The following is an 11,147-nucleotide window of genomic DNA, read 5'->3' as shown; positions in this document are numbered from 1 at the left end:
ACAGACAGACAGACAGACATTCTTGCCTCAAAGACAAACTTCTAGAGTTGATATTCAGTGCACTAGACTGAAAATATGCAGCATAATTCTTAGTAGTTTTGCTTTGGTACAAGCCCTACTCAGTTCAGTGGAACTGATTTCCAAATATGTGTATTTAGGGTTGATGCTTTAACGTTTGCGTGCTTAATGTTCATATTTTTTAATCAAGTTACATAGAACAAAACAAAATGAATATAAATCAGCTTTGGTGCAACACATTTTGAATTTCTCCTGCAAAGGTTTATTATATAATTTCTATGTACCTTATCTTTATTTGACAAAAATTTGTAGTATAGAAATTTTCAACAGTTAATATGTTTTTAACCAGCAAGCATTTTGATGTGTCAGTGTTGTCAGTTATCACAATAGCTAACTTCACTTTTCTTTACTGAGTACAGAATGCAATGCTCTTGAGATATACCGTAATCCCTTTGGTTAACACATTACAAACCTTTGTTGCTTCCAGTGGCATTTTTATGACTGTAAAAAGGAAATGTTGGCAATTTTTCCTTCCCAACAGTTTCTAGAGAGTGACCAGGAAGTAGAGAGGAGAGAAAAGGGAGCCAAAAAGATAGGTCAGCCTTAGAAGATGCATGCACATGCTTTCAAAGCTTACTGACAACATATTCAAACACAAATCAACATCTTTAGCTCTTTACTTTTGTGGCTACTGAAACAGAATGTAATTCTTGCTTTTTCTAAAGATGAGATCTTCTGTTTTCAGATGCTTCTGAAGAAGCAGGCCAAAGTAAGCACATTAAGACAACCATTAGAGAATTGTATGTGGCAGTCATCACAAATGCACACATAAACAGCTTTCGATAGAGAAAGAGACCCAAACAAAAACTGTAAGGGTGGAGTCAGAACAGACTTAGAAGTAAAGGAACCAAAAAGAAAGTATTATTTCACTTTGCATGCTTTGGTGGGACTGGCATTGACTGGAGAAAGGGCCATTCATGCAGAGCTGGCATTGGAGAGAACAGATTTAATACCGAACTTATATCAATCCATATCTGCCCATTATGTTTGCTTGGTATCTGAGAACACTTCCCCCATATCTCCTTCTAACCATATGAAATGGAATAAAACTACACAAAGACATTCCTTCTCAAGAACCCAAACATGGACAATTTCAAAAGATAGGTTTACAGGTAGAAGCATTGTCCAGTTTTGTTCAAAATATCTCCTAACGTTTTCTCTCTTGCTGTGGCTGCATTTCAGTATCTATCTATCTATCTATCTATCTATCTATCTATCTATCTATCTATCTATCTATCTATCTATCTATCTATCTATCTATCTATCTATCTATCTATCTACCTACCTACCTACCTACCTACCTACCTACCTACCTACCATCTATAGCTGTCTAATTCTTAGTCTCATATTATGTCCAATTTGACTGTAATTGAAGATCTTTTGTACTTACAGACTAGACAAATGTAATGGTGGTGAAGCAAGAGTGATGGAATGGGTATTTTACTGTAAAATGTAGCAATTTTCTGCACCAAAGAGTGAATAGGTAGCTGAGAAGCAGGCAGATAAATTACAGAACAGAAATAATATCTTGCCGTTTGTGGTCAAAAAGGCATAGCATAATGTTGCATTCCAAAATTCAAATTTATGGGGCATTTCTCTTAAAATTTATCACAAGAACTTTAATCTGTGATAAATAACATAGGCATTTCTAAAGATTAGGGAAAAATGAATGGACTGAAAACCTTATTACTAATTCCCAGGCAGATTAGAAATTTGCTATTATAAGACATTGAGAAAAAAAGATGACATGTATGCCACTGTGTTCCATCACTTGACACAGGAGATACACTCACTGCTATTTGTTAGTGTTGAGAAATAATTGGACTTTAAATGCAATCAAGAGTAATTAGAAAGAAAGTTAAAATAGGGGGAAGGGTGGGATTAACAATTTTCTTTCTTTTTCCAGCATGGAAAATTGACAGCATTTACTTTGTCATTTAAGTCCCTTCAGGCATAAATAGCAATAGCACTTAGACTTATATACAGTCTCGTAGCATTTTATAGCCCCCTCTGAGTGGTTTACAGAGTCAGCATATTGCCCCCAACAATCTGGGTCCTCATTTTACTGACCTTGGAAGGACGGAAGGCTGAGTCAACCTTGAACTGGTCAGGATCAAACTCCTGGCAGTGGGCAGAACCTGCAATACTGCATTCTAACCACTACACCATCATAGCTAGATGATATATAGAAGGCATGAGATGACTTCCACATTGCCTCCACATACTTGTGCTCTTGTGAAAGCAATTGAAATGCTAACATCTACCTGTGTGGGAGGAGCTGCACATAAATAAAGATTTCTATGTGTTTGGGATCCCCTGGACCTGAGAGCATGGAAGCAGGCATTGTGCTTTGGCAGTTCAGGTACCCATATCCAAGAAGATCCCCAAAAAAGTATCTGATGTTGGGACTGGCACTAGTAGTGTGCCCTATTCCATTTTAATAAGCTGAAACAAAAATATGATTCAGATTTGACGTAGACTGTTGCATTACTGTTATGTACTAGAAATCCTCCAAGGTCCTTTTCAACCCTATGATGAGTAGAGTAGAGTAGAGTAGAGTAGAGTAGAGTAGAGTAGAGTAGAGTAGAGTAGAGTAGAGTAGAGTAGAGTAGAGTAGAATATAGACTAAAATATAGACTAGAGTAGAGTAGAGTAGAGTAGAATATAGAGTAGAATATAGAATAGAATAGAATAGAATAGAATAGAATAGAATAGAATAGAATAGAATAGAATAGAATAGAATAGAATAACAGAGTTGGAAGAGACCTGGGAGGTCTTCTAGTCCAACTCCCCGCTCAGGCAGGAAACCCTATGCTATTTTAGACAAATGGCTGTCCAATCTCTTCTTAAAAATTTCCAGTGTTGGAGCATTCACAGCTTCTGGAGGCAGGTTGTTCCACTGATTGATTGTTCTAACTGTCGGAAAATTTCTCCTTCGTTCTAGGTTGCTTCTCTCCTTGATTAGTTTCCATCCATTGCTTTTGTCCTGCCCTCAGGTGCTTTAGAGAATAGCTTGACTCCCTCTTCTATGTGGCAGCCCCTGAGATGCATGCCTCCGTACAGTGTGCAAGCTCAGGCCCACCAGCCACAAGAGCCTTTTTTTCCCTACAAAAGTGCTCCTGCCCTAAACACGCTTTGCATCAATCTCAACTGATCGTGTCATTTTTCACAGATATTCCCTTTACAGGATAGTTTCATTTCTCATCTTAATTAGAGCTATCCATCTTTAAGCTACAGTAGTAATAAATCTGGATATATTACATTTATTATTATATCTTATTTTCTGATATAAAGATCAATAGAAACCAAATGGCTACTAGAACGCCTTTACTTAGAGGAAGTAGCAAGGGACTAAGTAAGACACTAATCAGTCAGCTAATAAAAAAAGAGTTCTCTCAGGTTATTCATAATATTTGGTTTAAAATCAACAGGTAGAGCATTGGTGAGACCTGAAACATGCAAACTGGAACTGTTGCAAATGGGATTATCCATGCTTTACATTAGAGGAAGAAACGCTAACCTAGAATTCTTTTTCTGACCGAGAGTGAATCGGATGGTTTTGCTTTGAGATGAGTCCCTGGGTGATGCACTGTACAATAAGAAAGGGAAAAAAAATTGAAAGATGCAAGTGAGTAAAGAAGAAATATTAATATAGAAAGCCTCTGAACTAAAAGGTATGGAAAAATAATTTATCCAGATGTTTTCAAAGGAGAAAATAATGTTGCTCACCCCAGTCAAATGTCTAGACATGATACCTACTAAAAGAAAAGTGTATGTACCAAAGCAATGACAGTAAAGAGTTAGAGCGTGCACATTTATATCACAGTCACATAAACCTTTTTGCAAAACTTCACAAGTGAATTTATATTGTAAAAATAAATGGTAAAACCCCCACAGGGTGATATGATGAGGCATGCCCCATATAACTGAGTACATTTTGGAGCTGATCAAAGAATTTTATTATTATTATTATTGTTGTGATAAATACCAAATTTCACCACATGAGGGTGCCTGCTAAAGACAGCTTCATGAAACGGAATTGAAGAAATCCTCATCATGTAAAAAATAAAGAAAGCAATGGTAAAATTCAATGTGTATGATCCTCATATTTACACACACACAAACCTATAGCTCAGGTTCATTTTGTTACTGACAAAGGTAGATATTGCGCTATGCTGAAAATAACACTAACTGTATTTCTTGTAGGAAAGTAAGTTTTTCTTATATATAAAAATACTTTGAATGTTTCAGAGGGAGGTAAATTTAAAAAGACTGGCCCCAGCCTTCGTATTACAAGTGCAAAAGCATCAGGATCCTGTTTTTAAAAGATTCACCACTGTTTTGCAGTTAAACAGACAAGTATCCCCATGTTGTATATTTCCCCATCTCCTGCAAAACTAATAGCTGTTTATAGGCGAAGGGCTTTCAATGACGAATCAGCATAGGGCTAAGCATTCTTTCTTCTATCCTGGCAACTGCTTTAAAGCATGAAAAACAACATTGGGAAATCCAATCATCTCCACTCACTGGAAGATCCAATTACCTGACTGTAATGACAGCAGAATAAAGCACACGCAGTTGTGTAAAGAATTAAAGAAGGAATTCTCTTGTCAGTAACCACAACCATAGTGGACTTTGCATATATTCATTCCAGCCCAATTAAGGAATACATATTTCTGGAAAGCAATTTCTGCACATAGTCCCATGACTGGAATCCTAGGCATATGTGGCTTTTGTGCATACAGGTCCTTCCCCTACAATCCAGTTGCTAAGACTGCACAAATGGAGTCCAGTTGCAAAACAATAATGGCATGATCAGCTGTTCAGAGGGCAGGCCTGAAATGCAGTTCTCCCCATTGCTGAAAAGCTGAACAAAGTGATCGGAGTTTTCTATCTTCTAGTATATATTCTTTTGCTCCATCTCCTTACAAAATTGATGTGGTTTTCAAACCAACTGCCAGGATCAGAAACCCACGTATTATTGACATAGTGTCAATGAGCAAAATGGCATTGAATGCTCCTTCAGAGTATTTGAAATCCGTAGAATTACATTATTATTTTGGGAAAAAAAGAACATCCCACAACTTTAAAAAAAAATGAAAAGAACAAAATGAAAATGGTAACAATGGCCAAAGGTTTACAAGATCACCCTAGGTCATGGAACTTTGGTAATTTTGAGTGACACCTCATAAATCTCATATAATAAAAAAGAATATTTGTGCGATCTCATGCTGAGATTTTTTTTATCACCCTTTTAAGATGTCTATCAGTCTGGAAAGGCATAGAAGCAATTACAGGTGATCCTCATGTTCAAACATGTGACAATGCTGAACAAGTGCAACTTATGATTGGTCCTTGAAGTTCTGACCACTGCAGCATCTCCACAGTTACATGACAGCAATCCAGGCCCTTCATAATGGACTTTGTTTTTCAACTGTCACAGCATCTCATGATCACATGATAATGATTTGTGACCTTCCCTGCCATCTTCAAAAGGGGAAACTGGCAGGAAGTTGGACATTACAGTCATGTGAGATTTGCTTAAGAATCCGCATGGTCTTCCCTTAATGATAGTAACTGAGAACTGCTGTTGCTAAGCAGTGCAGTCATGTGACATTGTGCTTTATAACTGCGTCATTTAGCAATGGAACGTCTGGTCCCAGTGACTGTTGTTAAGTGAAGACTACTTGTACATGATCTCATAAGACAATGGCCAGAGCTTGAAAAAAAAAATGGCTGATCCCTGTCCTTCTTACAAGGTGCATCTGCTCTAGGTAGAAATATATTGAAATAACCTGCTGTGAAATGCTTTGGAAAAGCGATGGTTGGGGTAGATGAAAAAGCCCACTCACCTGGACTGCATTTCTGGTTGTGCTTTTAACTGAAGCTGTGCTGCTTGCTGGAGGTGTTGGCACTGAGTCTGAGGTGAAGCTGGCACCAGTGGTTGTGGTTGTATCTGCTGGTCAAGTAGTCCCACCTGGCTGGGGGATGGAGAGCTTGCTTGCTGGGATGAGGTGGGTGGTTGCTGGGATGGAGAGTGCTCTGAATGTTGCTTTGGGGACTGCTGTTGCTGCTGCTTATAACGCGATAGGCTAAAGAAAAGGCCCAAGATGGCCTTTAAATTCCCATTCCTGATCTCTGAAAGGCAATTTAAAAAGAAGTATTTATATCATGAAATTGCATGGTGACCCAGTTCAACAAATGTTTGGTTAAATTTCAACTTTCTTTATTCAGCTCAGGCTCTGTGAAGACCCAATTGATCAAAATAGACCATCCTTGCAGGAACAAAATCCTCCAAAGAATTTAATAATATTTTTTTTTCTTTTCAGATAGAGGGTAATATAAATTGCTCTTTGTGGCCATGGTCTTCCAGATAACTTCAGTTCAGGGTCAAGGCAAATAACTATATATTGAATGAAATAGTTACAGGAAGATCTGACAAAATATTCTGGTAAGAAATAATAAACTCCCATTCAAATTATTGTCCATTTTTTTTGTTTCCTTTGACACTTTTGTTTGGATTATTTGTTGTTCCTAATTTACAGAATATTCTGGAGAAAAAATGCCCTAGACTACTGAAGGCTACATCCAGGACCACTGTAGAATTAAGATCCCCACATATACAGAAAACAAATAAATGTGAGTATCAAGAAACTGTCTCTCATCTTTGCATACATTGTATTTATTTCATGCAAACGTGAAACTGGCAATTGGCAAGGCTTGGTGTGTCTCAGCAGCAGGAGTGGGTCAGCCAGTGTGGACCTTTTCATGCATACTTTCAACATGTGAGAGGGGTCGTGTAAACTTCTAATACAGGAAAATGCCATTAAGAACAAATGCAATTAAAAGTTTCAGTAGCTTGATTCTTCAGAGGTCTTAGCAATAAAGCTGATACCTGGGAAAAGCAAACCGTCATTGGACTTTGTTATGCATTTGCTTAACAAATTCAAAATTCTTATCTCAGGAAACTGACTGAGGTAATTCACCTGGCATCTTGCAACTGGACTTTGTATACAGAGGGATCATCAAGCCTGGTCTGAATTACTTCCTCTTACTACCTCCTTCCCTTTTAGGGCTGTTTAAGTACAGAGACTCCAAGTTTCAATCCTGTGAGTCTATAACCTAGTCATTTCCATTCCAACCACAAAAAAGGATTTGGGTGGTTGTTGTTTTTTAAGCTGAAAACAAAATACTGCCAGATGTCACCATTTTTAAGGCACAGAGAGTTTCTTTTCAGTCTGGAGTTTGGAAACTTCCATGCTGTGAAGTTCTTTGGTTGCTTCGATTTCCTTTGCTCTGTTATTACATTTTAATATTTGTTTTCCTCCCGAGATGTAAAATCACTCAGCTCTCAAGTGAGACAAAAGAAAGACAATGCAGAAAGCCGACAAGAAGGAGGTGGAGCAATTTGAACGTAGAAACTGTGCAGGCTTTGTTCAAAAATCTCTGCAAGTATCTTTATGCCATTCGACATTTAACCCCAAACAGATTTTTTCCTACAAGCCAATCAACCGTGAGTCATTAGATTCTGAGAATATAAAGAGAGGTATTAATCAGGCTTTACTGGAAGTACTTAATCATTCTCAAAAATGATGAACCTCATAATCTATTCAGAGAAACACAGAAACCTGTATCTGGTCATTCTAGGCTACCTTGAACGTACATTTGAGAATCCAGTGCTATCTGCCATGTCTGATCGCTTCGTGCATAAATACAATCGCTTCCTCCTTCATGCATAAATACAATCAACCAGAGAATGGAAGACAGCTAGAAAAACAGTATAATTATCCTGCTGGCAAATGAAGCTGGGATTTCCCAGTAATCATAGAGTTAATACTCAGAACCAAGGAATTCTGTTGGCAGGCTACAAACTGGGTGCCACAACTGAAAAAAGAAAATCTGTCAGCTGGGAGGACTTTTCTGGGTTGTGAATCTTCTCCATAAGCATTCTGGCAGCTGACACATACAAACGTTCTCTCAAATTCACTCCGGCTCAAGAGGCTGTGTGAACTCAATGGTAGGGCGGCTGCTTTCGTTGTCAAGGTAACGGTGCTACATAGTCTGGAAAGAAAAACTGCATGGTTTGGAGAGAGACCCCCAGCTCATGCAACCTGTCTCACAGATAAGTAATCAAGAAAAAAATATAGTCTCACCTTGATTTCCATCTGAGATTAGTGAGAAAGACATACAGTGGCAGATTTAACTGCCACTTAATTGAAGAGTTTTCTTTTAAACTGATTCCTGCTTACAAATATGCAAGTGAAAGTAAAAGTTCACCTTAGAACTGAGATAAACATGCAAATGCTTTTCAGTGCCAGACCAATCATCCTTTGAGCACACAAAGCAGCATGGAAAAACAAAAGTAGGGATGCTCACAACGTGGTAAAAGCCAGAAAGTTTTACATAGAGTATTTCGCTAAGCAGAACCAAACCAACCAATCAAAGTAAAGCAAAGCATGAATTAAATTACCTGTGAAATAAAATATATTTTTGGACCTAGATTATCCATTTCAGTGTAAACACCCATTAATTTTGTCAAGGTAACATGCTATTGCATTTACAAATTTAGCCTAACAATATACCTATTAGTAAAACTATTAGAAATAGACCTATATTAGATCCCAACAGATGTGAAAGTATTTTTTTATATGAAGGAAGGAGAAAAGGAAGCAGGAACTCTTCCCTGGTATAAATAAAATGAAGAAAACAATGAAAGGACCGAAGTAGAACGGAGATGGAAAAAAGTGAATTTATGCCATTCTAATTAATATGCATTCCAATTACTTCAAAAGCCCACTTGTTAATATCCAGCAAACTTATCCAGAAAGAAAGAATGGATGGGCCATAGCTCAGGGGTATAGCACAAAGTAGATGTGTATATTGTATATTCCTGTATAATTCTGGCATCCCAGGTGAAGCTGAGAAACACTATGTTGTGAAGTCTTAGACTGCTTCCGATTGTTATCTTTGGTCACCACAAAAGATAATATTAAGCTGAATGAATCAAGCTTTTATCTGAGGCAACTGTTTTTTATAAATGACTTGAGTTTCTTTACTGCAAAAAGTCCACCAGATCTTGTCTGAGTAAAAATAAGGTAATTCAACCATTGCTTAATATATTTCTGTTGCTTTTTTCTACAAATAGCTCTTACATGGCTTTCTAGTCATTTTTTTTCTTATGCAATAATTTTCCCCTTTTGGGCTTTTCATGGTGAAATATTCCATCTAAGAATTTTTCATTGTCACCATTTCAAAATCATCAACCTCTTGTATTTCCCTGACATGTGACTGTTCTCTCTAAATATTTATATCTCAAGATCTATAATGAATTTCTTGCATTTACCTCCAAAGCCTTTTAGATTTTTTTTTTATTATCATACTGAAATTGCATTTGAGCGGTGTGCCTGTTCAAAATCTTTCTCTAATCCAAACCTGAAGCTTTGAACCTAAGCTTTAGAAGAAATGACATGAATACATAGTATTCCCATGTTTACCTAAACCTTCATCATGCTTTCCTCCTTCTTTTCCCTGTGATGAATGTTGAAATTTAAATCCCTTAGGGCATGAACAGCTTGCTATTATTATATAACACACTGATAGTGAAGGTAATTAATAGCTATTATGACTTATAGTATATTATTATCATTACTAAGATTTGCTAATGTTAATCAGCCTAGGCCAGATTTCTTTCTATTTCATTTATTTTATTCCTGTAGAAAATCACATTTGCAGATAGAAAATTCCCACAGATTAATAAAAATTCACTTTGAAAGTACTCTTACCTTCTGCAGATAGTCCCTGTATGTTTATTCCTTTGGCAGCCAGAAAACTCAGGCACACGTCTATGTTTTCAATCTTAAAAAATGAGGGGTAAGAGAGGAAATATTTTTTTAAAAATGTGCTGTAACCAACTTGTATTTTTATTCAATAGTATATAAGAAATTAACCTGCTATGAAATGTTCGTGTTGAAAACAGAATTCTATTTGCATAGTGCAGTGGTGGCGAACCTATGGCACGCATGCCAGAGGCGGCACTCAGAGCCCTCTCTGTGGGCACACGTGCCATGCCCTGGAGATGGCAACCATCCCTCTTCAACCAGCTGCCCGCTAACTTGCCGAGGTCCCACATGGCTGGATGTATCCCAGCACCCATGCGCTCACTGGCCTCTGTGTGCAAGGACTGATGGTGTCAGGCAGCAGCTGCCCCGGTCCCTGCCTCACCTTGCCCTGTGACAATGGCACCCCTGCCCTGCCTCGCCTTGCCTCGCCTCACCCCGCAGGACGAGCCTCCTGCCCACCGCCCCACCTGCCAGAGACCCCCTGGATCTTCCCCAACCCCACCCGGTCCCCACAAGCGTCCCTCCCCACGAGCAACATTGAGGTGATCACTCCCACCTTGGCCACACCCACCCAGTCTGCCATGACCACCACAGCCACGCCCACCTGGCACCCGGCGATAAATAAGTAGGTTTTGGGTTGCAGTTTGGGCACTCGGTCTCTAAAAGGTTCGCCATCACTGGCATAGTGGATTCCTTATCTCAGTTATTGCTCTCCTGCATTTACCAACGTTGGTCTTGAAAATTCAAACAATTCTTTGACCAGAGATGGGGAGAACGAGGACAATAGGACAGGGGTCCCCAACCCCTGGTCCATGGACTAGCACCGGTCCACGGCATGCCAGAAACCGAGCCACGCAAACAAGCGAAGTCCCATCTGTGGGATGCAAGCAGCACATGAAACCAAGCCCCCTCCGGTCCGTGGAAAAATGTCTCTCCACAGAACAGGTCCCTGGTGCCCAAAAGGTTGGGGGGCTGTTGCAGTAGGAGGTAGAGAAAGAATCCCACATGCTGATAGCAATCCCTTCTTAGAAATACTCTTGGATTTTGCTTATTGGCTAAATATGCTTAACATTTTGTTATTATATTTATATCTCCTTTTTAATTCCAAGAAACTACAGTAAGCACAATGTTTCCTGACTAATACATAGTTCATTGCTTACTTTTTGTGGATTGACATTTTCATTTTATGTTACTTATGCTGGAATAAAAATCCATGTGTAAAACTTCTTG

The 11,147-nt window shown here is 38.5% G+C and overlaps 1 protein-coding gene across 1 annotated transcript in view; it reads right to left on the bottom strand.

The window, feature by feature from the left end:
- The window catches only part of LOC107291112 (neuron navigator 2), a 75,892-nt gene that overhangs the window by 27,531 nt on the left and 37,214 nt on the right, over positions 1-11,147 (bottom strand). The window contains exons 4-6 of the mRNA XM_015820074.2: positions 9,861-9,933; positions 5,931-6,216; positions 3,599-3,667 (exon numbers count right to left, since the gene is read on the bottom strand). Of these exons, the coding sequence (XP_015675560.2) occupies positions 3,599-3,667; positions 5,931-6,216; positions 9,861-9,933 (428 nt within the window). The remainder of the gene's footprint in view (positions 1-3,598; positions 3,668-5,930; positions 6,217-9,860; positions 9,934-11,147) is intronic.

Source organism: Protobothrops mucrosquamatus, unplaced genomic scaffold, assembly GCF_001527695.2.
Source record: "Protobothrops mucrosquamatus isolate PMUCROS unplaced genomic scaffold, P.Mucros_1.0 scaffold1052, whole genome shotgun sequence".
Classification (NCBI taxonomy): Eukaryota; Metazoa; Chordata; class Lepidosauria; order Squamata; family Viperidae; genus Protobothrops; species Protobothrops mucrosquamatus.
Note: the sequence above shows the minus strand (reverse complement) of the source record. Positions and strands in the feature narration are given on the sequence as shown.